This window comes from Cyprinodon tularosa, unplaced genomic scaffold, assembly GCF_016077235.1.
Source record: "Cyprinodon tularosa strain WSP-4 unplaced genomic scaffold, ASM1607723v1 ctg554, whole genome shotgun sequence".
Taxonomy (NCBI): domain Eukaryota; kingdom Metazoa; phylum Chordata; class Actinopteri; order Cyprinodontiformes; family Cyprinodontidae; genus Cyprinodon; species Cyprinodon tularosa.
The window spans coordinates 269,394-296,199 of record NW_024039290.1 but is presented as its reverse complement, the minus strand read 5'-3'; the positions used below and the strand labels follow the sequence as shown (position 1 = coordinate 296,199).

At 40.0% G+C, this 26,806-nt stretch overlaps 3 protein-coding genes and 1 long non-coding RNA gene across 5 annotated transcripts in view; 2 read left to right on the top strand and 2 right to left on the bottom strand.

Moving 5' to 3' along the window:
• The window catches only part of si:dkey-182i3.10 (zinc finger protein 729), a 25,511-nt gene extending 2,728 nt beyond the window's left edge, over positions 1-22,783 (bottom strand). The window contains exons 1-10 of the mRNA XM_038305304.1: positions 22,620-22,783; positions 16,003-16,312; positions 15,834-15,884; positions 12,518-13,939; positions 10,112-10,323; positions 8,010-8,108; positions 7,779-7,935; positions 5,959-6,029; positions 4,218-4,328; positions 3,651-3,936 (exon numbers count right to left, since the gene is read on the bottom strand). Coding sequence (XP_038161232.1) covers positions 3,651-3,936; positions 4,218-4,328; positions 5,959-6,029; positions 7,779-7,935; positions 8,010-8,108; positions 10,112-10,323; positions 12,518-13,939; positions 15,834-15,884; positions 16,003-16,312; positions 22,620-22,745 — 2,845 coding nt within the window. The 5' untranslated portion in view covers positions 22,746-22,783. The remainder of the gene's footprint in view (positions 1-3,650; positions 3,937-4,217; positions 4,329-5,958; positions 6,030-7,778; positions 7,936-8,009; positions 8,109-10,111; positions 10,324-12,517; positions 13,940-15,833; positions 15,885-16,002; positions 16,313-22,619) is intronic.
• Positions 17,459-20,333, top strand: LOC119796642. 2 transcript variants are annotated; one of them, XM_038305278.1, is made up of 2 exons: positions 17,459-19,577; positions 19,933-20,333. In XM_038305278.1, the coding sequence occupies exon 1, from the start codon at positions 18,252-18,254 to the stop codon at positions 19,569-19,571; it is 1,320 nt and encodes a 439-aa protein (XP_038161206.1). In that variant the 5' UTR covers positions 17,459-18,251; the 3' UTR covers positions 19,572-19,577; positions 19,933-20,333. The 2 variants fall into 2 exon arrangements, with proteins under 2 accessions (XP_038161206.1, XP_038161205.1); XM_038305277.1 differs by lacking the exon at positions 19,933-20,333 and adding an exon at positions 19,782-19,924 and having other exon boundaries at positions 17,459-19,583.
• LOC119796643 lies at positions 17,495-20,542 on the top strand. Its single transcript, XR_005282500.1, has 2 exons — positions 17,495-17,591; positions 20,484-20,542. It is a non-coding gene; the product is annotated as an uncharacterized LOC119796643 (long non-coding RNA).
• On the bottom strand, positions 22,742-26,806 carry LOC119796641 (zinc finger protein 501-like). The gene is made up of 2 exons (XM_038305275.1): positions 26,478-26,806; positions 22,742-25,099 (listed from the first exon to the last, which is right to left on the bottom strand). Exon 2 carries the CDS (start codon positions 24,906-24,908, stop codon positions 23,373-23,375), a length of 1,536 nt encoding a protein of 511 aa, XP_038161203.1. The 5' UTR covers positions 24,909-25,099; positions 26,478-26,806; the 3' UTR covers positions 22,742-23,372.

Here is a 26,806-nt window from a genome sequence, read left to right as displayed (position 1 = left end):
GCATGTTATATTGACGGAAAAAAGCAACTCAATCATTTGACCCCTATATATATATATATATATATATATATATATATATATATATATATATATATATATATATATATATATATATATATATATATAAATGCTCCCAGGCAATCTTCGGCATCTAAAAGGGAAGCACAGCCCTCTGCAGGTGAAAATGAGGAGAGCACCCTAGATGCTTCCCTACCAAATGCTGAAACATCCCCAGCCGGCCCCCTCCAGCTTCCACACCTTTTCCAGCATCGTCTGTCGCTGCTAAACCTGCCGATGGAACCACTGCTGCTTCAACCACGTCAGCCTCTACAACCCAGGGGGCTACCATCCTCACAGCATTGTCACCATCGTCCTCTTCCTCCCCTGAGCCGGGAGAAGTGAGTGCTTCAGGAGCTGGAGGCAGTAATAGCAGTTTAACAACAACTGCTGCTTACCTTATCAAGGCTGCACTTTAAAAAATGTAATTGTCTAGAGAGATGTTCTAAATTAAATTTCTTTTTGTTAACACTTGTGTATACAAAATGACAAAATAAATCTAAGTTTATATATATATTGCATGCATTACCGATCATGTAAGATGTAATTACCATATAATAAATGTAATTTTAAAGAACAATGTAATAAATACATATATTACATCAATTTAGCACTTTGTATTTTTATGCTTTGGATCTGCATATGTTATATTACATGATTTAGAGACTCCATCGACTTCATAATGACTAAAATGTGATGTGGCTGTCTTTTTTATAATAAATAAAAATTATCTAATTATGCTATGAAACAGCAAGTGTGTGTCAAAGTGATGAATTTATTCTTATTTTAAAAGTCTTAAGTCCCTCTGAAAATGATGTTCAATGTAGCACACATATTGTTTACATTGCGACCGCTCTAACAAGGGAGTACCAATATGGCGGCCTTTGGCTTCACTTCAACCCCATACTCCCAACGGGCAATCAGCGATCCAGTGAATAGAGATCAGTGATTCAGCTGCTCTGCCTCGACAAAGTTTGTCTATCACTAATTTAAAGACTGCAGAAAAGTTTCTGAAGGTCTCAACATACCGTTCCTCAAAATAATTACAAATAGTGGGAGAAAACAGTAACATGTTATGAAATAGACCTTGAGAAATAGTCTAGCTTGTTATATAATCACCTCAGGTGTGCCCCAGGGCTCTGTTCTGGGGCCTCTGCTCTTCATCATCTACCTCCTTCCCCTTGGCAATATCTTCCGTAAATTCAACATCCACTTCCATTGCTATGCCGATGACACCCAGCTCTACCTCACCACGCAGCCATCGTCCTCTCTTCCGCCCGCCTCCCTCAGAAATTGCATCTGTGAATTAAAGGCCTGGTTCACCAACAACTTCCTTCAATTAAACAGTAGTAAAACCGAGGTTCTCCTCATTGGTACCAAATCAACTCTTTCCAAAACCGACAGTTTCCAAGTCACTATTGATAGCTCCTCCATCTCCCCCTCCCCCCAGGTTAAGAGTCTGGGTGTCATCCTCGATAGCACACTATCTTTCCAATCCCATATAAATAACATTACCCGGTCTGCCTACTTCCACTTAAGAAACATCAACCGCCTCCGTCCCTCCCTTACCCCACACACTACTGCCATACTTGTGCACAGCCTTGTCACCTCCCGACTAGATTACTGCAACTCCCTCCTCTTTGGACTTCTTCAGAAATCACTCCACAAACTACAACTGGTCCAGAACTCAGCTGCTCGAATCATAACAAGAACTCCCTCTATCCACCACATCACTCCGGTCCTCCGACAGCTCCACTGGCTCCCCATACAGTTCCGCATTCAATATAAAATTATCATGATGACTTTCAAGGCACTTCACCATCTTGCCCCCCCATATCTGTCAGACCTCCTGCATGTTCCCACCCCCTCCCGTGCTCTTAGATCCTCATCTGCTTTGCACCTGTCTGTCCCCTCCGCCCGTCTCACCACCATGGGGAGCAGAGCATTCAGCCGCTCTGCCCCCCGCCTCTGGAACTCTCTACCACCCCAACTTCGAAATACGGACTCAATTCTCCATTTTAAAATACAACTCAAAACCCATCTGTTCAAGATTGCTTATTCTCTTTAAAAATATCAATTTCACTGTCACAGCCTCTGTATTTTTAAATGTTTTTAAATGTTTTTATAATTATAATTTTTATTTTTTCTGACACTTTTTATGTTTTGTACGGTGACCTTGAGTGTCCAGAAAGGCGCCTTTTTAAATAAAATGTATTATTATTATTATTAAGAACCATTATTTTTATCCCAAACCCTCCCTAATAGGATAATAAAAAAACACTCTTCCTTAGACACCTTGTAGCCTTGCAGCTTTGAATGAATGAAACTGAGCACTCATAAATCAATCTATGTAAACATAGATGTTTACCGTTTGTTGATCTGAAGCCAAAGCAATCTTAACGTGATGCAGTCAAGCAGTTTCTAGCCAATGAAATTAGCTAATTTGGTCATGTGACAACAGACTACCGGTAAATGAAGCTGAATGAGGAGTTTTTCTTGTTAAATAAATATGATTACAAATGTCAGCTAGCTACTAATAGACAGCCATTAGAGTTTTTCATCTAATCGCACTGGGTGAAATAACTGAGCCGTTCACAGCTAGTTCGTCACCACTGTCTTCCAAGGCTCTTGGTTTGAACCAAAAGAAATGGCCGGCAGCAAACTTTTATTTTCTGACCAAGTGAGCTAATTTCATTAGCTGGAAAATGCTCAACTGCATCAAGTTCAGATTGCTTTGGCTTGAGTTCACCAAAAGGTCAGCACATTTGCAGGCATAATTTTTGGAGGTTAATTTCTTGCAGGGGATTATTTTGCAGCTGAATTTTCATCACATAAAAATTCAGTGGAAGGAATTCAATGTGTAAAAAAAAAAAAATCTGTGTTTAAAATTCTGTGCTAAAAAAACGCAGATCCCAATCAGACTGCTTTTCTTCCAAATAAACAGGAATTAATAGGAGATTGATTTTTTTTCTCACCACAAATGCTGTTATTCTCTTTTCTGAACACAAAGCTGCAAAACTGTAACTATTTTTCTGCCTTTCTTAAAGCATTAAATTTGATTTCTGATTTAGAGTCATTGGAAGTGATTGACTATTTAATGTGTGCACATTTTAAGCAGAAACTTTTCTTTACAAACAGGAGAATAAAGTCTGAAAATAGGTTTAGTCATTACTATTGTAGCTCCTATAAATATGTTTCTTTAAAACAAAATTTCTACTCATTTCTGGGCTCTTAATACAAATATTTAAAATATTTGGTTGTTGCTGTAATTATTTTTCATGACGTCTTATTTTTTGTTGCTATGTTTCACATTCAGCATATTAAAAATGTTGATTAAAGATAAAAATAGGAAGATTTCTTTTTTTCCCTCCCAAGAGACGTTTTTTGGTTAACCCCGCCTCATTTTAGCTTGTGCACCCAAGTTTAACATACCTAAATGGTATCACCTATTAAAGCTACATATGCATTTTAAAGTGCAGGCATTCTAGTTTCTGTTGAAAACCATCTAAACACTGTGACTGTAACACAACTTAAATCACAGCAGTTCAAACAGGCCACTTTCTAGATGTGACTGCACTAAAGAGGAGACCTGCCTGTATGAATCAGCATGTGAGCACTGAGGCTTCGCTGGAAGGAGAAGCCACGCCCACATTGGGAGCAGATGAAGGGCTTCTCTGTGTTGGCACCGTGCACGGCCTGGTGGGCTTTCAGCAGCAGCAGCTTGCTGAAGGTTTTCCTGCGGAGTTTGCTGCTGGGAAGCTGCTCCTTCTGACCCTGAAGGTCCTTTAGTGATCTGATCCGAGACCTGGGCTTTGTGAAGGCTTTACGTCTGATTGTATAAACCGGGTCATTGCAGTCACCCTGATCTACTGCCTCCACCTAAAAGATGAAGGAAAGCTGAGATTATTTTTAGCCATAGTCATTTGTTTTTCAACATAATTTATAATGTCAAAATTCACACTTTTTCTAGCCTTATTTTTAAGCACCTATTTTTTGTTATCTAACAGTAAAAAAGGACCAGAAGTTTAAAAAGAAATCATTAAATTGTGTGAAATTAAATGAGCCGATCTGTTTAGATAACAGAACTTAGATCATGACCATTTGTAATTCTCCAGACGATAAAACAAAGATCACGTCAAATTATTTAGGCCATAGCTGACCATATAGTCCGGATCCTCATCCTCATCCTGGGAAGGATCCTCTGGATGCTGATCAGAAGTGGCTGAGGCCTCTAGGATCTCCTGCTTTATTAAAACGTGCTGGAAGCTGTCCTGAAGGAGCGTGAGGAGACAAAGTGGAGGTAAAACACAATCTTTCTGAATGCTGCTCTCTTTCTCATGGAAAAGCAAACATAACATGATTCATGACTTAATGAACTCTGAATCCTCCCAGATCTGCTGTTACTTCACTGTGGGTGGAAAATAGCAGACCCCAGATCATTAAACCTTAGCAAGACAAAAAAAAAAAAAACTGTTCACTACTAATTCTAGTCAGAAAAGCCTCTATAGAGAACTTCCAGATAAAGCTGTTAAAAATAAAATAACTTAGATGTGGCTCGTTTTAATACAGATTTAAACAGTGTAGTGATCCGAGGCGAATTTTGCTGCCTCAATTTAAGACATACAGGTGTAGGAGTGCAGAAAAGACCAATGAAAGGGCAGCTTGTTAACTGACTTCTATTCACTAAACTGGTTTAACTTTCCCAGATGCATCTTTGTGTCTATAGCTGAACTTTCAAATATCTTACTCACTGGAAAAAAATCGAAATCTAGATAAGTCATTTTTTTTTTCTTAAAATAAATGCATTTCTTCTTGGATTAAGGAGGTAAAAGAAACATTTTGCTGATGGAAAAAAGACAATTTACAGTTAAAATAAGAAAACATAATTGCATTGTCTTATTTCAAGTGCATATTATCTAATCATCTTATTTAAGAGTAAAAATACTCTTTCCATTTGCAAACTATCTCATTTTCCCACTCAAATTAAGGGTATATACACTTAATTTAAGATATTTTTTTTACTTATTTCAAGATGGTTTTTCCAGTGCTGGTACATATTTTTACAGATCACCTTATGATTCAGAATCACCTTCCTAATATGGACATGATTTTTTTGCGAAGCTGCAATTTCAAATAACTATTCAACACAGGAGGCTGAAAATCCTAATCTACTGTTGCACAAAGCAACTTGTATCAGTGTCATATCAGATTTCATGGAGCTTAAAGGTATATTGGAGGATTTTTGCAAATTTTTGAAAAGACCCACCCCCTCCCCACACAACCCTGAACCCGCTCTCGAGAGGAAACGCCTGTTAAACGCATGAGAGGACGTGCAAGAGCCCCATTGCTCCTCGTGCACGCTCTGTTTAAAATTGCTCTTTGCATCAATCATACAAGCTTAGTTTACAAAAGAAGATTTGTAATTTTTCCACTATGTCAGACTCACCACCGGTAAGTGAAAACGGGGACGAGCACGTAGGACGGCCTTACCTAAACATATCACCTGAATGATTGACAATTAGGAGGACCACTTATTTTGATGATCCACCCGGGAAAAAATACATCCTCCACTTTACCTTTAAAGCTGGAAAAATCTCATTAACATTATGAAATCTACTATAACTTCATCACATTTAAAGAAGGTTTGAAGAAAAAGCTAATCGATGAAAATTGGGACTAGGCCAATTAAAATAAAACTAAAAACAAAAACTAAAAAATTACCCAATTCTGAATTTATTCACATATTGATTCATGAAGATCAATTTTTAAAAATGTGTTTCCCACTCTCCTCACATCTGCTACATTCTACAATTTAATTTTATGTTGGCAAAAATAATTATTTATAAAAATAAATGTAACTATTTGTATGAGGTGAGAAACGTGATGCAATCAAAGCGTTACCCCGTAGTTTCTGTGTTTCCAAAGATGAATTATAGGCGACCTCCTCACTCCAGTTTCACCTGCAACCACAACTAAAACAAAGAAAAGGAAAACCATGACATACAAAATTAATACAAAGATTAAATATGTGTCCTGAGCTAAAAAACAAAACAAAAACATGAATAAACTAGAAGAGCACTCTTCCTTGGCATGAGGCGCACCTCTGCTAAATAAAATGTAGGTTTCAACTGATCCTGCTATCAAACCAAAAACGTTCCCTTTTCTTGTGTTTTTGTCTAAATTCGTTTAGACTTTTTGAGTCCGATGCTGCCATAGTCACTACTGCCACCCTCTGGTTTAAGGGGGAACTGCTTTTTCCACAAAATACAGCTCCTTCTCAAAATATTAGCATATTGTGATAAAGTTCATGATTTTCCATAATGTAATGATAAAACTTGAACATTCAAATATTTTAGATTCATTGCACACTAGCTAAAATATTCCAGGTCTTTTATTGTCTTAATACGGATGATTTTGGCATACAGCTCATGAAAACCCAAAATTCCTATTTTATTTTATGTTTTTAGGAGAGTTTGTCTGTCTCTCTGTGTATAGGATAACTTGAAAAGTTATGGACAGATTTTAATGACATTAATGACACAGTCGACAGGCTGCAGCCATGTCCAGAATTCCTCGTTTTCGAAGCCACTTTTGTTGAAATTTGCATTTTCCCAATCTCTAGCTTTTTATGTTCTTTTCCGAACATAATGCTTTATAATCAACTGCAAGCAGTTCCACGCAAACACGTGGAACCAGTTATATCTGCTATAATATATCTGACAAAATTGTTTGTATAAACCTTTTTTTTTTTAGATTTAAATGCCTCTATAATCACATTTAATGAATTTCAATGCCAATTAAGGCCTTAGTTAAAAAAATGAACAATAATTTAATGATTTTTAATGACCCACGGAAACCCTGTACAGTTATGCATACTTATTGTGTCCATAACGTGCTAATTATCTAATAAATTAATTCAGCGTTTTATGTGCAACCAGACAGTGAGGAAAGGGGATAGGAGACTGAGTATATAATGGTGCCAGAAAGGATGCAGCCAGGATCTACTGGGAACCATCTCTCAGGTTTACAGAGAATGATCATGAAAAGAGGAAACATCCAGGAAGGAGCTGCTGTGTGTAAAAATGCTTCATTGGTATCGACCAGTTCAAGATGACAGAACACCAACAGCGTCTGAAATAAAGACTACTTACAACCAAGACATTTAGAACATTCCAAAAATGTTAAAAATCTACTGGAATTTGCTTCCAAGTTTGAAGACGTTTCGCTTCCCATCCAGGAAGCTTTTTCAACTCAAAATGTCAGAATTAGCGTTTGAGTTTGTGGCTTTATATATTTATATAAATGTACAATGGCTGTATTATTTATTTATGTATCTAGTTTGGTGTTTTGAACTTCTCTGTGCTAGTTTTTCTTTTTTAATTAATTAAAACCGAAAAAGTATTTATCTCTTTTTTTAATTAACAATCAATGACACACTGTGGTTGAATTGCTGCAGGTTCTGCTGCTCTTTGCTGCTGAACATTGATGAATATTTGCAAAAAAAAAAAACTAAACAAAAAAACCCCCAAAACATCCAGAGTATTTAGGATTTTATGAGAGAATTTTAGGAGCTAAATCCTTTTAAAAGAGTTTATTCAGCTGATCATAGAGCTGTGCAGCCTAGATCAGCTTCTGACTGAGTCCATAACAGAATTAGTCATGGTGTACTTTGCATGTTCCCTGAAAGAGAGCTGGGCACAGCGAGGAGGACAGCTGCTCACCTCTGTCTTCTTCCTCCCCCCTCTCCTCCAGTGGTTCATCCGTCACTTCCTCCTGGCCTCCTAGCTCTGCACCTCCCTCCATCACCAGCTTCAGGTCCATCTCTACGCCCCTCAGTCTCCTCCTCAGGTCTTCGATCTCCTCCGCACTCTGCGATACCTGTGGCACCAACAATGAGCTTTAACGTCCAAACAATGTAACTCTAGGATAAAAAAAAAAAGCAGACGGCGTACCTCGAGCCGCAGCACAGAGGAACACTCGTCAAACAGCTGGCAGATCTTCTGCACAGCTTCCTGAGCCAGAGACGCCACGAAGACACTGAACTGCATCACCTTGAGGAGGAAACCACAAAATTCTGATGGGTCTTAAAATACCTCAGCCAAACCAACCGTGATGCCAGCCTTACATCTAAATCTGTAGATGTCGGGTTTATAAACCCCTGCAGAGCAAAGACAGAGTTATATAGAGTCATTGCAAACTCATGAAGCATAAAGGTTTGGACTGTGGAGTTTAGGAGAGGACACCTCAATATCTGCTACAAAATCAGCTCACGTTCTCCTGGTTCTTCAGCTTCACTCCTGCTTGTGTTTTTTCTCCTTGGTTAAACCACTTTGGACAACAAGGACAACATTTAAACCCATCTATAAACCCAGAAAGACCAGGTTAGTGAGGTTTGATGACACATTTTATTTTGCCTTTGTTTAAAATCAGATTAAGGATGGGGGTAGGGCTGAAACAATTAATCTGATTAATCCTAATTAATTGATTATTAAAATAATCATCAACTAGATTAGTAATTGATTAATCATTAAATGGCGTATAGAGACTCTAAAACAAGCCTTTAGCTGACAGGGCAACATGCTTAGAGCAGTGATTATACCAAAATTACAAAAAATAAAAAATAAAAAACATATGTAAACATTTTGCCTTTAAGACATATACTGTATGCCCTATCCAGAACTCCTTAAGTGGAAATGTTTTAGTTTCACCTGCTTTAAAGTCATTAAAAAAAAATAAATCTTTAAGAAACATTTTGCTATCCGATTATTAATCAAAAAAATAATCAACAGATTAAACGATTTGCAAAATAATCTTTAGTTTCAGCCCTAGATGGGGGCATTAGCTTAGAAGCATAAATTCAGCTTTAAACATTCACCAAGAGCTGCAAGAGAGATCTTTAAACGGAGGTCGAATTCCTGCAACTTCTAGATCGGGATTTATATTCATGTAGCAAATCAAATTGGACTACGGGGAATCGATTGTTGAAATAAAGAAGAAAACCAGGCACTGTTTCTCTTCTGCCTGTTCAATCAACACACTGTATGATCCAGTCCTCAGCGAGGAACAAATGTAAGAAATAGCTCCTGCTTTAAATACACACAATATTCCAGTGGCAAGTAAATGCTGGATTGAAGCGTTTTAATAAAAATCTTTCCTGGCAGCTATTATTTTAATAATTCATTCATTATTGATAATTAGTTTGATTTATTAATCTATAGAGATACATACATAGATACAGTTAAGATTCCTCTCAACAACAAAAACATAAAACTATTATTATTTATTTATTTATGTATTTTTTTACTTTGAATTAAAGGGGAAAAAACATTTATTTCACAATTTAAATTAACTGTGGCTAATCCATGTAAAATAAAATAGCAGTGTTGTTTAATCCTATTTAATAAATAAGGTGTACACACCACTACGGATTAATTTGTTAGTTTGTTGACTATTTTTTAGTATCAATGAATTCATGATTGGACAGATAAAGGTGCTATATATTTTTTTCTTCTTTAAAAAAAAATACAGAATTTCAATGGAAAATGTTAAACATATGTTAAATTACTCATCCGAGTTTGTTTTGATTAGATCATCAAATTAGTTAACAGTTATTTCTTTAGATAGATAAATATAAAAAACAGTTGAAATGACAATGGTGCAAATTTTATGTGATTGGGGTGATTTTAGACTTTTGCTCAATGTTATAACTTGTTTAAAAGCTATTATAACAGCAGCAGTGTCTGAAATGTCCAATAAAGAATGGATCTGGTCCAGATTCTCCTAGATGTAGGTCATGTAGACAGGCCTCAGCCGAAACTCTGGAATAAAATGCATTATAATAAAGACTGAATAAACAACAGCTTCCTGTTTTAAAGTAATTTCAGTGCAAACCTTGATGTCAGTGCAGCTAAAGCACCACATTTAGCTCCTAAACAGTGAAACAGTTAGCTAGCTGCTGTATTTCTATGATCAGCTGTTGGTCCGGACGCCTCTGTTGGAGGCGGAGAAAAACTAAACCAGCGAGCAGAACCAGAACCAGCCGGGTTTCATCTACCTTATCGTCCGAGGACTCTGGTTTATTTTCAGTCCCGGGTGGAGGCTCAAATGGACTGGTCGAAGCAGAATTGCAGATAACTTTGTCCATTTCTGACACGGTTGCTGTTACCATTACGTCCAAAATGGCGCAAACTCGCGCCACCAAATCGGACATGTTGGGGAAAATGTTCGTACACCGATCGATGCAACTGCTTTTTGTCTTCTTTGTTTAACTTTTATCCGACCACCTCGGTTCGGGAATGTTGTCGTTAAGGTGAAAACACGCGTGACACTCTGAGCCAGGCGTCTTCTTCTGCTTCCGGGTTCACTTCCTTCAAAATAAGACAACACAGGAAAAAAAAAAAATTTTTTTTTTTTTTTTTTAAATATATTTTATTTCTTAGACTGAGGAGATAAACTAGCTAACGTGAGTCATGATTGATTTTTGGGCATAAATACAAGTTTAGTTTTATTATGAAGGAAGCAAAACTGTCACGATTCCTGTCCCGAAATGAATCTCCACGCCCTCTAGTGGACAAATCCCAAACTGCAAGAACGAGATTTTCTAGGATAGCGTGTCGCTCTTTCAACCGACGGGCTTTTTCTGTAAAATTAAATAAAAACTAAAGAAAAAGTATGCTCAATTTTTTAACATGTTAAAGTCATACTGTTAGCCGGGTCCCTGCATATTCAGGCCATTCGGTTCTTTTTTCCTTTTTTTCTTTGGAACCAAAACCGAAAAACAGATCAGCATTTGTGCAGTTTTAAACTGCAGCAAAAGTTACAATTATTGATGATTATTTTCTGTTAAATTAATTTACAGCTGGAGAGTTTCTGCTGTATCCCTATTTATTAGAACAGACCTCCACCCTGGGCGCCTGAGCAACACCCTTTGTCCCAGAATGGCTTCAAAAATAGTCTCTATAAATGTGCATTTCCAAATAGCGCTGATTATATATGAACAAGTGCCCATTATTTTGGACACTTCCTGTGTAAGATTTACTGATAATGAGACTGAATCTCTTTCATTTAGGCGATTCTGTTTAAAACATTTTTATTTTAAATATAAAATACAGTAGAAAAAGTGCGTTTTTTTTTTTTTTTTTGCAACTGTGTTTCTTTATTTGGTTGCGGTTTTACTGCACAATATTGAAATAACTTGGATTTTAAGTTTATATCTTATTTATTTAAATATACTTGGATGTAAATTCATCTGTAGATTTCACTAGGGAGAGATCGAAACAGTTTGGCCTTTTGTATCAATTTATTTTTGTTCACAATCCGTTGTTTGTTAAATTTATATTAAGAAAGAATTAAAAAAAACTTATAAAGAAAATTAAACGTATAGGCCAAGAGCATAAATAAATAAAACAAGGAAATTAATCCTACCGTTAGTGTTTGCTGCCCCCCTGCGGTGAAAAATGGTAACTGCACTAATTGGCAGCATAGTTACCCATGATTCCAACATTTAAGGTTTCATTTTGCTTTATCTAATTAGAGCAAAATTTATCTCAAAAGACATCAAAAACCAAACCTTCATATTTTAATCTTTTTTTTTTTTTTTTGTGAAAGTACAGTATAAAAATAAAATTTCAGTCAAATAACCTTTTTATTTCCATTCAGAGTGACAGTCCTACATCATCCTCATTAGGGATGAAACAAATAATCAGATTAATTTTGATTAATCAATAATTGAAATAATGGTCAACTAATTTAGGAATCGATTAATCGTTAACTGGAGTATAGAGACTAAAATATGCCTTTAGCTGACAGAGCAACCCACTTAGAGGAGTAACCATACAATACTTGAAAAAAAAAAAAATATATATATATATATATATATATATATATAATTATTTATAAACATTTTGCATTTAAAATAAAAAAAAATGCTGTTTGTCAATATGCTAAACATTTGAGTTTCATCTGAAACTCAAATTTAATTTCTTAAAAGAAATCTTTAAGGAACCTTTGGCTATCCGATTAATCAAAAAAATAATTGACATCGGGGCTCCTCTTCCCTCCATAAAAGACAGTTTCTTCCCCACTGCCATTAGACTGTTGAATGTTATGTATAACAGGTTATAAAAAGAAAAAAACAAAACTGAATGTTAGAACTGTAACTATAAAGTCATATGTTTACATTACTGTTTTTCATCACAATGTTTTTTTATCACTGCTGCTTCAAGGCTGCACTTTAAAAAATGAAAAAGTCTAGAGAGCTGTTTTTAACAAAATTTCTTTTTGTTTACACTTGTGTATACAAAATGACAAAATAAAATCTGTCCGAGTCTCTAAGTTTAAGTCTAGTGTTTATAGAAATTGAAGTTCACCATCAGGCAACATTTGGATTAAAAAGTGCAGTTTTAATCTGACAGATTAACAGTGAAATGCCGCTCCCTCCCTCGGTCCTCCTATTTCTCACTGCAGCTATGTTTCCTGAGCAGCCTGGAGTCTGAAAATCCAAGCCCACAGCTGCTGCATGAATACGGCCGTTCTCCCGTGTGGACCTGCATGTGAAACTTGACGTGTCCGAGCTGCCGGAACCGGGCGCCGCAGACCTCGCACTCGTAGGGCCTCTCCCCTGTGTGGATCCGGAGGTGTCTGAGGTAGTTTGTGTATATCCTGAAATCCTTGCCGCACTGCTCGCACCTGTGCGGTTTCTCCCCAGAGTGTTGCAGTTTGTGGGACTTAAGGGCCTGGCGGATGATGAAGCGCTTCCCGCACACGTCACAAGCAAACGGGCGCTCTCCAGAATGGATCCTGCGGTGGTATTCGTAGGTGGCCTTGTAGAAAAATGACTTGTGGCACTGGTCGCAGGTGTACTGCGTGGCGCCCGTGTGGATGAGCTCGTGCCTCTTCAGCGAGGTGGCTGAGTCGAAGCCTTTGTGACAGGTGCTGCAGCTGAACGGCGTCACGTCCACCGTTGTTTTGTCTTGCCGGTAGATAACCCTGCGCCGGCCTCGCTCCAGACGTGGCCTTCTTAACGCCTGCTTCTCCTCGTGAGCGGATTTCTGATGCTTCTTCAGCTGACAGTTGTAGAGAAACGTCTTTCCACACAAATCGCACATGAAGGCCTTTGTGGCTCCGTGGAGAAGCATGTGCGCCTTCAGCTTGTTATCCTGCGTGAAGCTCCTCCCGCAGACTTTACAGGCGAATGGTTTCTCCCCCGTGTGAATGCGGATGTGTCTCCGGAGATTCTGCCTGAGGGTGAATCCCGCTCCGCACGTCTCGCACGTGAACACCTTCCCTTTGTGGACCGCCTGGTGCGTCCTCAGCGACCGCCTGCTGGAGAAAGCTTTGCCGCACACCACGCAGGTGTAAGGATGCTCGCCGGTGTGAACGCTCCGGTGGCACTGCAGGCTGATGGCGTATCTGAAGCCCTCCCCACACTCTGAACACTTGTGAGGCTTCTCAGCCAGGTGCACGGCCTGATGGGCCTGCAGGTTGTGCTTCGTTTTGAAGCCCTTCCCACAGGTGCTGCAGCTGAAAGGTCGGCGGTCGGTGTGGACGAGCTGATGGGTCTTCAAGTTCATTTTCGTCTTGAAAGTCTTCTCGCAGTGCTGGCACTTGTAGGTGGTGTACTTCTTCTCTTCGTGGCGCAGCAGGTGGTGCCCCAGGTTTTCCGCATTCCTGAATTTCCTGGCGCACTGATTGCAGGCGAACGGCCTTTGCTCTTTGTGAGTGTTCATGTGCTTCATCAGGTGAAAGCGACGGTTAAAGCTCTTCCTACAGAGCTCACAAACAAACACTTTTCCTTTGGCTTTGACAACGCCGTCCTGACTGATTTGGGGTTCAGACTTTTCCATTTCAGGGATTTTGGTTGCAGAAGAATCCTCTAAAACACCTAAAAAGGAAAGAGAGAAAAACAAAACATCTTTAATTCAAAAGATTGAATCCTGACAGGTTTATTTCATATTTCTAAAGTTACTCCTGAGTTTTAATCTTTAACTATATAAAAAAAAAAAGAATTCATCAAATTGTTGTTCAGTAATTTCCAAATAAGTTGGAGTCAAACATTGAAACTATACATATGTATGGATCAGGTTCCTATTTAACTGTGGAGAAACGTGGGTTCCAACAACTTATTAAGCAGCTAAACCCAAGGTTTGCTCTTCCCTCCCGTAATACAGCATTTATTTTTGTTTGTTAGCTGGTTTGGCTAGTGTCATTATGCATCGCCAAGGAAGGAACACTTCTGGTTAATTTTTTAACAGACTTGCTTAATATTGTGCACAGCATACTACCTCAAATATTGTTCTTTTTTGTATATATTGTATTTTATTTATTAATAAAAATATTTCTGTTCAATTTTGGGGTCTTTGTTATTGTCCTTATGGTATCGAGAGTGGTATCAAATATTTTTCTGAATATCGGTATCGAGTTGAAAACTTTACTATCGTGACAACCCAAACCCTTAAGGGCAGATTATACTTCTTCACATCAAATGTCGCGTGGGTCTGGTCGCGAACCAGTTTTGCTGGTATGCTTCTGCACCGTTGGTCGGGAATTTCTAGGGACACACAGCAGTCAAAACGCAAGGGACCAGAGAACTTCGTCGGATGGTCATGAGAACTTCTTCAGCGGCGCCGGCGGGAGTGTTTATTTTCCAGAATAACAATGGCAGGTCTGCAAGATATCACGGTCACGGAGATGGAGCTAGAGTATCCATTGTAGTTGTTCTTTTTTTTAAATGGTGCTCCCAGGCTGGGAATCCAGAAGGAAAACCACAAAGACAGCCGGAAAGGCAATCACAGCAGCTTTTTGTCTGCGCACTTCCGCTTGAAGTCTATGCGAGTTTGCGACCGTCCGACGTGTAGTCAGGATCTTTTTGGGGTGCCTGACAGCGGTAACAGAACCTCTTTGAGGGGGTGTGGTCGCGCAGAGACAGATTTGACGGTCGAAGAGGCTATGCATCAGAACCCTAGAGATGAACTTTGACCCAAACTGAATCAACAGGATAGGAATTCAAAACATAGCAGATCAGAATCACAGTACGGCGGGGGTCCAGTCAAGGTCCGGACAACTGTTGAAGGAAAATGCAGTAGTTACCCTTGAGGGCAGATTATACTTCTGCACCAGCACATATCCAATGTCGCTTGCGTCTGGTCGCAAACCAGTTTTACTGGTATGCTTCTGTAACGTCGGTCTGGAATTTCTAGGGACGCACAGCAGTTTCCCACCAAAGCGCAAGGGGGAGCCTATTCCAGAACTCGCCAGAACTTTGGCGGATGGTCACGAGAACTTCTTCAGCGGGAGTCTTCCAAAACATGTCTGACGCATCGTCCAAGTGGTTGTACTTCCGCACCTCCTCAATCAACCTTTCGTTGTGGTTATCCACTCTTGTACCCCGACCCTCCGACATGTAGTCAGGATTTTATTGAGGAGCGCGACGACGGTTGCAGAACATCTGGGCAGGGGGGTGTGGCCACGCACAGAGGCAGAGGCTATGCATCAGAAGTATAAACTGGCCTTTAGAAGACACTTTAACTCCTGCAAAGGTCAATGAACTGAAGCAATGCTGGAAAGTTTAGTGGAAGGAAAATTCTCCACAACAATGAGGACTACTTTGTATTTTTCTTTCTCAAAAGGTTTGATATAAATAATTTCCCAACCTGGTAAAGACCAACTCAGGTTATCAGACGCTGATGTGTGAAACCCAGGATAATAAAAGAGGTTTTAGTTTCTTTTTAACTTGACTGAGAATTATTTTCCTATTAACCATTTCAGAATAACCTGACCGTGTTCAGCAGGACGGGGTGAAGGCATCCATTCCATCCTCTCTGCACGGTCTGAAAGTTAAGTTAGGAAAAAAAAAATAAGCAAAGTTTCAGCGATAATAAAAAATGCAATCAGATAGAAAACAGGAAATGCGTACATATGTGGAACTTTGTTCTTATCAAAACTGACCTTCCGCTTCTGCAGCAGGATCTACGCCCCCCAGCGAGCCGTCGTCCGTCTTCCTGTTCAGCCTCCCGAGCGGCTTCAGGGTGAAGATCAGGCCGCTCTGCTCAAACAGCACCGGGCAGCCATTCAGCACGTTCTCCCTCCACAGCCTGGCGTTTTCCAAACTTTCAGACACGCTCCTCAGCTCAGCCTCCACCTGCTCCAGCCGCGCCTTCAAGGCAGAGTTTTCATTGAGCAGCAACAAGGAGAGCTGGGAGAAAACGCTGCTGATCTTTCTGGCTGCCTCCTCAGTGAGGAAGTCCATTAAATCTTCCTGCAGGGAGGATGGAAAAAAAGATACATAATGCAAAACAAGTCTGAATTCTTTAAAAGAAGTTAAATCTATCTAAATACCATATTCTAGTTTATTCTTCAGATTAAATTGGTCTCTAGAAGTGTATATAATCTAATGATGTATCGTTCTTCTACCTTTCAGCTAGGCCACTGTTTCCCAACCTTTTTGACTCGTGTATCGCTTAGTAAATTTTTTCTTACAATAACTGAAATAAAGACTTTTTTACTAAATCTTTTAACTTGAGTATTTAATTCTTAAGCATTTTATTCTTTACATCTCAAATAAAAAATAACATAAATATGTTGCCTGGAAGTTAGTAGGGAATCAAAATAAATACAAAATATATTATAAACCTGTATTTATAAAACTGGATCTCACAGTACATGGAAATAAAATACAGAACAAAAATTATAGTGAGACTCACTCGGTTAATTTTACTTTTTTCTTTTTCATCAGGACATCTGAGCTGCTTTGATGAGCTCATATCTCAGCATGAAAAATCCGCTGATCCCAGTCTGTTCCTCTGCTTGGTTTGGATGCGTCAAAGGTGAAGTTGGACTCCGGGAAAACCTTATTTTCGATTGATAAATGCTTGTTTAATCTTTTAACTGGGTCCAACTCCCAGTCCAATTTTCTTTTACTCCCTAAGAAATAAAATATTTTAATGTACCTCTCGCAATGCACACGTGCACCACTAGTGTTGGGAATCACTGAGCTAGACGGCAAAAAGAATCAAGAATATCCAGACTAATTCCAGCATCTTTTAGGATCAGTTGTGGTATTTGGGTCCAATGATCCTGATTGAGAAGTTTTATCTGTAGCTTCCACAACTAATAAAGCCCAAAGCTGAAAACTGAGGTTTGCGCTACAGGCAGGGGCGGATTTAGGAAATTTGGGGGTCTAGGCAAAGAATGGCAGCGGGCCCTCTGAACTGGAAAGACAACAAATAAAAGAGACCCATTATACAGATAAAAGAATCTTAATAGACATACATTATTTTTTCTACGTTTTGTTTGTTAGAGTGATAACTATCCTGTGTTTCAACCAGAAGGGTCATAAACTTTTATGACCTCCTGTAGGTCATGAGGCAGAATCACACGGATGTGTGACTTCCATCCAGCCAGTTGGTCAATTCACACTATCTTGTTACCTGCATCCTCCCAGACAATGATTACTGGCTCTTCTGTTTTAGGCCCGCCTGTTTGATGTTGTAAACTGTTAATAAAAGGCTTTGCCATGAAGGGATCTGTGGGAGAAGGTGATGGCTTTGCAAGCCAGCATTTTCTCTCCACCCGGCACACGCTGACGTCACAAAATCCCGTCTCTGTGTTGATCATTTTCCTTTTAATCTTTTAAACTCACATTTCTCTGGATTAAAAACCCAACATTTTTGGTGCTGAAACTCCGGGAGTCAAGATCCAATTGTCCAGGACCGTGCGGGACCAAGGCCAAGAAACTATCGACAGCCGTCCACCCTTTGCCGGACAGAGCCAATAGGTTGGTCCAGCCCTGCCCTGGACATCCTGGTGACGACTCAAGCTGAGGACTGATCTGCACAGAAACGGTACGCCTAAGGTTTTTTATTAAAAGCTGGTCTGGGACCATGTGAAAGCTATAACTAGTTGTAGTCGCTAGAATATTTGACAAACAGGGTTTGTTGTGAGAGATCTGGGATCGGTATTCTATGCGTTTGGGTCTGGGACCCTCTGTGTTCAAGCTATAACTGGTTGTAGTTGCAAGAATATTTGACGAAACCAAGTTTGTTTACAAGTCTGGGACCTGGGTATTCTGTGCATTCGAGTCTGGGACTCTATGTTGGTTAAAAAATAAAAAATATTAGGCCTTAAGTGTGTGTGACTGTGTGAAAGTGTGTGAGGAAACAATCGAACCGCTGTGTACTGGACTAAATTCTTTAAAAATGGGACAAGGCAGTAGTAAGAAGGAAATGCCAGATGATGTTAGATGGATGGTGGCGTGTTGTGGTGGTGACCCAAAGTTTGCCAGAAAGTGGATTGAGAAGGAAGACTGGGATGGAAAGTTGAAAGTTGAGCCGCTGACAAAGATTCAGCAGAAGGTGGAGATGAAGTTGGTGTATAAATCAAAAAGAAAACAAGCTAAATACAGAAAAGAATTAGAAGAGTTAAATAAGTGGATTATGCAAGCAAAAAATAGGGAAAGCCAAATACAACAGAAGAAGGATAGAAAGACAGCTACAATTGCTGCTGTAAAAGTTAAAGCTGATGAAGAAACTGTTGTATCCCGTATGCTTCCTCAATATCCTGACCATAATCAAATTCAAGGGGGTGATGGGGTTCAAGCAGTGGCATCAGCTGTGCAGGAAGGTGGAGATAAACCCCATCACGGTGAATGTGAACACAGCCATGCCCCTGTTCCTCCTCCAGTAGCCCCACCATCGTGTGGTGATATTGGAGGAGCAGGAGCAGGCCCCCTGTCCGTGTCGTCCTCTATGGATGGTATGGAACTCAGTGCCTCTGACCCTTGTGAGCATGAATTAAGAAAATCAGGGGGGGGTGTGAAGCTTGATTCGAAGTGTTACAGGGATGATTATCAAGTGGAGGCTTGTGGAAGGGGCCCATCTGCCCCTATTCATCCAAGTTTGGCTGAATTAAAAAAACAAGAACAGGACCAAGATCCTGGGGAGGGAGCATGTGCTTTGCCGGTGTTGGAGGTGGCCAACCCTCATTGTGGTCAACGCACGGGACCCCAAGATGGTGACCCACTGGATTGTGGACCCACTGTTCTTGTGTGTGGGCCATGGACAGATGCAGAGATGCGGACTGCCTGTCGAGGTTTACCTCCAGCCAGACAGAACCCAGTTAAATGGTTCGAGGATGTTAAAAATAGATTGAGAAAATTCATGGCAGAAACAGGAAAGCCATGGGCAGAAAACGAACAAGATGACATTGACCCGTTAACTAAGTGGATGCTGAAGCTTTTCAGCGACAAAACTGTTCGGAAAACATGTAATCTGCCTAGTGCTCCTTTTGTTTCCCCACAGGAAGGCCTGAAGCCTGGAGACCGAGTGCTGATTAAAATCATCAAAAGAAAAACTTGGAAAGCTCCGAGGTGGGAAGGACCCTACATAGTGCAACTAACAACCCCCACTGCCGTGAAAATCCAGGAGAGAGACACTTGGATCCACCAGAGTCATTGTAAACTGATTAAAAACTTTCCACAGCAAGAAGCCCAATTACCTTCACAGGAACCCCATAACTAAGAGCTGATGAAGATGGAAAAACTAATGACATTCATCTGCCTGGTGGTGACCGTTGGAGTGGTGTCTCAAGGGACTCAAACTGACCGTCTGAAACAAAGGAAGAGCAGGATGATTTTTGATGGATCCACAGAAAGTCATCCATACGGTGCAGTTCCAGCACCATGGACAGTTTGGTTCACCATGGGATCATGGTGGCAGGTACTGATGAAGATAGCTTTACCATTTATAGGATTGTTAATCATATTTTTCCTTTTTATTTGTTGCTTAATACCATGCCTGCAATCAATGTTTCAGAAAATGATAGGAACCACTCTAATCCAATATTCAGCTATCAATTATGCTCAACTCCGCCGAGATGCAGATGAAGATAATGATGATGATGAAGTTATGTAATCTTTTACAGGGATAATGGTCGCCTCCTCGGGAGGGGCTGGGTAGGAATTTTTTCTCTATTGGAGAGTTTTTGCCTACTCAAGGGACAGATTATTTTTAAAGTTTTTACATTCTTTTTTACCTTTGTTCTTGAATTTTCCTTTTAATATAGTTGTGTTTTGCATATTAAACTTTGATTACTGAATTCCCTATCTGCAATGCATTCATGATGTATGTAGTGAAAATCTTTTTAGAAGTGCTATATGCTGATGTTTTTATGTATAAGAGGAGGGAAATGTTAGAGTGATAACTATCCTGTGTTTCAACCAGAAGGGTCATAAACTTTTATGACCTCCTGTAGGTCATGAGGCAGAATCACACGGATGTGTGACTTCCATCCAGCCAGTTGGTCAATTCACACTATCTTGTTACCTGCATCCTCCCAGACAATGATTACTGGCTCTTCTGTTTTAGGCCCGCCTGTTTGATGTTGTAAACTGTTAATAAAAGGCTTTGCCATGAAGGGATCTGTGGGAGAAGGTGATGGCTTTCCAAGCCAGCATTCTTCTCTCCACCCGGCACACGCTGACGTCACAAAATCCCGTCTCTGTGTTGATCATTTTCCTTTTAATCTTTTAAACTCACATTTCTCTGGATTAAAAACCCAACATTGTTCCTCTCTATGTTTTGTACTCCGCTGACTTTTCATGCTGTCTCAAGCACTAAGCACACTTAGCTGGTTGCTCCTTCCTGTTTCCAAAAAGGAAATGGCAAAAGTCAATATGAGTCCTTATTATCACTGTAGATAAGCCATGATCTGCTTATCTGTTCTCCATTTTTCATTTTTATGAAATAATAGCTGCATGAATCATGACAGCAGACAATATAGAGAAGAGCAGGAGGCGGGGTTACCAATCTACTTGCTCTGGAGAGCAGAGTTTGCTGTTTTTATATATCGTCATCAAAGTCTCCAGTAGCAGGAAAAAAGTAGTTAGATTTGGCGCTAGCGATGTTTTAATTGGACTACATAAAAATAAAACCTCTAGAGGGGTCTGAAAAAACGATAAATATAGCAAGAAAAGTTTCTCAACACTGCTCTTCGCATGGTTTGTTTTCAAATGTCTGTTTGGACCTTTCTGAACATGTGCAGCAAAAGGACTCATCCAATATGGTGGACACTGAAGGGGGGCGCTGAGACACAGTATTATAAGCGTTCTGATGGCATTTTAGCAGAAGGATGTTTATCAAACCCTTAATTAATGTGCACAAATAAGAAATAGTTGTATTCATCATACATCTAAACAGTTTTATGAGGCCCCCAGAAACTTGGGGCCCTAGGCAACAGCCCACCCCCCCGCTACATAACTATCTTAGAGTTATCTTCTTTTGGCTTATATCAGCTCTATTTTAAATCATTTAACCCTTTACAGGTTCAGAGAATGCAAAACAAATCACAGATCATTTATTTTTCTTTCAATTGCAATGACATTCATTTCTTTTTTAGTTTTCACCTGGTTAAAAATTAACCAACCACACAATACTTAAATGAAAAAAAGGTAAATATAAAAAGGCTGATTCTTAGATTGTATCACTATGTTGTCCTTGTTTGATTTCCGTAAAAACAGGATTTGCCAATCATAGTAGATTTAAAATCTAACTCTTCCAGCTGTTTCCGATCAAAACAAAAAACAGAAAATTACCTTTAGATTTCTTTGTGTGGATGTTCAGGTTATGAAGCAATATTTAATAAATAGGATTGTCAAAGTTAATTGTAATATAAAAGTAATACAATGTCTGTTGTTCTGTTTCCAATTAAACTCAAAACTGATCAAATGGGATAAAAAAAAGAAAGAAAGAAAAAAGTCAGTTGTGCCTTGAATTTCCCATTTTGAGGTTTTTACTCTGCTGTGATGTTTTGAAACAAAAACCTAATTGGATAAAAAAAAAAAAGTATTTCTTTTGGAAACCTAATTTAGGCCATACTTGAACTGTGATGGTGGGCCACCTAAAACTCCTTCAAGGACCGCAAAATGCTTAAAATCCATAACATTTGTTTGTCTCTGTGACCTACGGAAGAGGAATTTAATTCAGAATTCTGAGATTAAATTCAGAATTCTGAGAAAGAAATTCAAAATTCTGAGATTAAAGTCAGGATTCTGAGAAAGAAATTCAGAATTCTGAGAAAGAAATTCAAAATTCTGAGAAAAAAGTAGGCATTCTGAGATTAAAGTCAGAATTCTGATAAAAGACATTTAGAATTCTTAGAAAAAATTTCAGAATTCTGAGAAAAAATTCAGATTGCTGACATTAAGGTCAAAATTATAATATTAAAGTCAGAATTCTGACATTTTTCACATGTTAAACTGAAATATTTAAAAATAAGTTAACTTTATTTTTTCAGTGGCCGTAATTCTCTTCAGCAGGAACCGGATGTTTTACTGTGACCCTTTCTTTTCTGGTTGTATTTAACATAATAAAACAAGGCTCAAATATTTCCCGTAAATCAATAAATACCCCGGAGTTTTAGCCTCTTTGTAAACATGTCCGCCATCTTTGTAACCGCTCGTGTCTTCATTCTGTCGACCCAATCTCCTTCTAGATACATTCTCTTTCCCAACTAGTCGAACCGTGTTTGTCTCCATCTGAACAGATGCGACCATTAAACAGTAAACCCACCTTGCTTCTCCAAACTTGCTTCGTTTTTTCTCCTTCGTGTGAAACATCGAGAACATCAACCGCCGTCGATAAAAGAATCTTTATAATGGCTTTCACTTGGGAGAAAAACACAGAGCTTTCACCCATTTTTAATTCTTTATTTTATTATGATAACCTGGCAGTTAAACATGAAGCTAGTCCAGGACCCTACTACCGGAAATGGAATTAAACCCGGAAAATCTTTTCAAAATAAAAGTTTCCATTTCATCTATTTATCGGCAAAAATCTGTACATTTGGAAGAAATATACTTGCTGTCATGTCACAGAGAACTCTATGTTACAAATCATTTAAAGCTTTCATTTTTCTTTTACAAAAATAATAGTTTTGAAACCAATGTTTTGTTTCGTAATGTATTAGGAAAATAAATTACACTTAAACTCCAGCTAACTGTAAAATCCTTAAAAGTTGAAAGAACAGCTCTGAATCCATAATGAGAACTGCAACAATAAATGGGTAAGATTAATGTTTAAAAAGTTTCCTCAAACACAGTTTCAAATGCCATTTCATGCTGCCACTGGCTAGATGTATTTGGATGGTTTGTGATTTATCACTTAAATATTAACTGTGATGACATGCCTTTGCAGAGTAGCAGTTATGTTAAAAAAAACCCAACAAACATCCCTTTGGTGCTATCAAACTACTGCTCAAATCATCAAGTTTATTAAAATAGAGATCTGTTCAAGCTCAATCCCACATGAGAACCCAGTTTGACGCTACAGAACGTCACAGCTGTGCTTCTTGAGCTGCCTTGAATCGGAGAAGCCCCGCCCACACTGCTGACACGAGTAGAGCTTCTGGCCAGTGTGAACCTGCAGGTGGGATTTGAGCTGATTGGACTGGTGAAACTTCTTCTGACAGTAGCTGCATTCGAACGGTTTCACCCCCGTGTGGATCCTCATGTGCCTGTAGAAGTTTCCATCAGTCCTGAACTCTTTGCCGCACTGGTCGCACTTGTAGGGTTTCTCGCCCGTGTGAATCCGCTCGTGCTGCTTCAGGCTGGCGCTGTGGAAGAAGCTCTTTCCGCAGACGTCGCAGATGAAGGGCTTGTCCCCCGAGTGGCTGCGCTGGTGGTAGCTGAAGGAGTATTTGTTGTGAAAGGCCTTCCCACAGATGCTGCAGTTAAACTCCTTGTGCTCGCTGTGACCTTTTTCGTGGAGCTTGAGTGAGCACGCCGCGCTGAAGCCCTTCAGGCACGTTTTGCAGCTGAACGGTTTGACCAGCGACTTGGGCCGTCTGTTCTGGAAAACGCTGTCCGATCCGTGGGAGTTGTCGGCGTGGACGTACCTCTGATGCATCTGCAGCCTGCAGTTGAAGAGGAAGGTCTTCCCGCAGAGGTCGCACATGAAGGGCTTCCTGGCGCCGTGGATGAGCATGTGGGACTTGAGCTTGTTGTTGTCCGAGAAGCTTTTTCCGCAGTCCTTGCAGGTGAACGGCTTCTCGCCTGTGTGGATGCGCAGATGCCTCTTCAGGTTGTTATTGAGGTTGAACCTCGCTCCACAAATGTGGCAGGTGAAAGGTTTCTCCCCCGTGTGAATCACCTTGTGTCTTTTCAAAGCCGTGCCCGTTCTGTAGGACCTGTTGCAGACGTCGCAGACGAATGGACTGTCTCCGGTGTGCTTCCTCTTGTGTACGGTCAGTGAGTGGGCGTACTTAAAGGACTCCTCACACATGGTGCATTTGTATTTTTTGGAGGTAGTGTGGACCATCTGGTGGAAGCGGAGGGTGTCTTTGCTCTTGAACTCTTTTCCGCACGTCGCGCAGCTGAACGGCCGTTCCTCTGAGTGCACGGCCATGTGGGACCTCAGCTGGACCGCCGTCTTGCAGGTTTTCTCACACAAGTGACACTTGAACTGCTGCTTCCACTTCTCGTGGCGAAGGAGGTGGTTTTCCAGAGACTGCTGAGCTTTGAACGATTTGTTGCACTGATCGCAAGGGAAAGGCTTCGGCGTCTTTGACGTCTGGTGGCATTGGAGGTGGTTCTGAAGCGACTCCTCTTTCTTGTACGACCTCTTGCAATAAGGACAGGGGAACGGCAGCGTGGCCTTCGTGGACTCGTGACTCAGAAGGTGACTCTCGAGAGCCTCGCTCTCTGTGAAACTTTTGCTGCACTGCTCACAAGGAAAAGGCTTTTTATGGAACTTCATGTGTTTCTTCAGGTCTCCTTTCCAGTGGAAACCAGTGTCACAATGCTCGCAGAAGAAGCGCTTTCCTGCCTGTGAGGCTGTTCTCCTCAGGCTTCTCCCCTGCATTCCGTCTGGCTGGAATCGTGTCTCCTCGTTTGTGTTGTTAGATGAAACTAAAAGAGAAGATGAAGCCAATTAGTAGCCCACCCAACATCTAATTAAAAGCTAACAGCCATACCTTCTTCAGTTTTATCAGGCGTCCTTGAAGCACACTTTGTTCCTCCAGACGGTTCCTCCTCAGGTGATTTCTGAGGCATCTGTAAAGGGAACAGATTTAAAAGAATTTAGTCCAATTACAACAGATTTTTTTTTCTCTTTACAAACTGCATGAACCCATGAAGGGTCTCCATTCTATTGAATATGAAGCTAAAATCATAGAGAAGGAAGTTACTACATCATTAATCACAGTTATTTAAAAAATATTTTCAAAAACTTGAAAAAAAAATAAAAAATATAATATAATAAATATAATAAAAAATAAAATAAATGAAAAGCAGAAGTTAATGCACAAAGTATAGAGCCAGTATTCAGGTTTCCCTCAGCATAAATCTGTTGCAGATGATGCGATCTACCTGCTCACACTGTACGTCTAAAAACCACGTCGGACACCACAGTGAGATGGTGCTACTCTGACTCGTCTATCTGGAAAACATACAAGTAGAAGAGGATTATGAAGCTCACTAGAGTGAAACGCATTGCCTTGGCAATTGGTGCAATTTTGTGCTGAAAGCCCTAAAAAGAAAAGGCAGCAACGTGTTTGGACAAAGGCACAGCTGAGCAAACGTGGCTACTACGGTCTGTCAATTTTACAGAAAGAACTCCATTTCACTCGCACCCCTGCCATGCTATTATGTTTTCATCTGAGACGAAGAAGAATCCTTGCGCATGCCCACTGAGCGATTTGCCCACGACGATCGGCTGAAAATCAAACATGTTTTATTTTCTCCTGACATCACGTTTCCTGATCGGAAGCTGGTCGTGAGAGGCTGATTGCCCCTCATTACCGTCTGTACACTACATGACGCACGATCAAGCTAAAAGTCAGCATGATCGAAAAATTCTCTCACGAATGGAAAGTTGCCCCGAAAAAGGCAAAAAAAAAAAAAAAATTGCACAGTGTAAGCCCAGCTTAAGCTTATATGAATTACGAGAAGAGCAACTTTAAACAGAGCGTACACGAGGAGAAATGGGCATCAGCATGCTCTCCCATGCGTTTAATAGACACCCCCTCTTGGGAGTGGGTACAGGGTTGTGCATGAGCATTTCTTTTAAAGGTAGAGAGGGCAGGTTTTTTAAACAATTCGCAGAAATCGTCCACAATCCCTTTAAGCACCTCATCCTCAACACAACAGAGCAATACTTTTTTTCTACTTTAAATACTTTTCACATGTTCCACAAAAATGCAAAGTATTTCTATTATAAATAAAAAAAAAATCAGAATTTTGTATTCAGTATATAAAGGAGCCACTTAATTAACATAACTTGGAGTAGTAGTCTGTAAATGATCTTCCTTTACATTTGATGACTGGATATATAAATCTACTGTTTGTAATGAAATCAGAAATTCTTTTCATTAACATTTTCACACAGGCCTTATTTTTGGAAGCAGTTTCTGTTCAACTGTAAAAACTCCACCTTTTCTGCTGCAGAGTCCAGACCACCGAGGTTACTGGAGGCGGGACTGGCGGCGTCTTCCGGCATGAACTCAGGAGGAGTTCCAGGTCTCAGCTCCAGTACTTCTGTTTCTGTTACCACTGATGTAGACATTAGGGTCTGAGTGACCACTTCATTGGCCCCCACCAGCAGGACGGTGGCAGCGGAGGGAAGCGAGCCGACAAACACCATCCCAGCTGCTGCTGCAGGGGTGGAGATGGTTACGGACTGATCCGGGGAAGAGGAGATGACCTCTGAGCCTTCAGAGGTCAGGGGGAAGTTTTTCTCATCTGCTTCTGGGGCTGCCGATC

What these genes read in the sequence shown, in the direction of transcription:
- LOC119796642 (XM_038305278.1), top strand. Translation starts at nt 18,252, where the DNA reads ATGGGACAAGGCAGTAGTAAGAAGGAAATGCCAGATGATGTTAGATGG.
- LOC119796641 (XM_038305275.1), bottom strand. Translation starts at nt 24,908, where the DNA reads ATGCAGGGGAGAAGCCTGAGGAGAACAGCCTCACAGGCAGGAAAGCGC.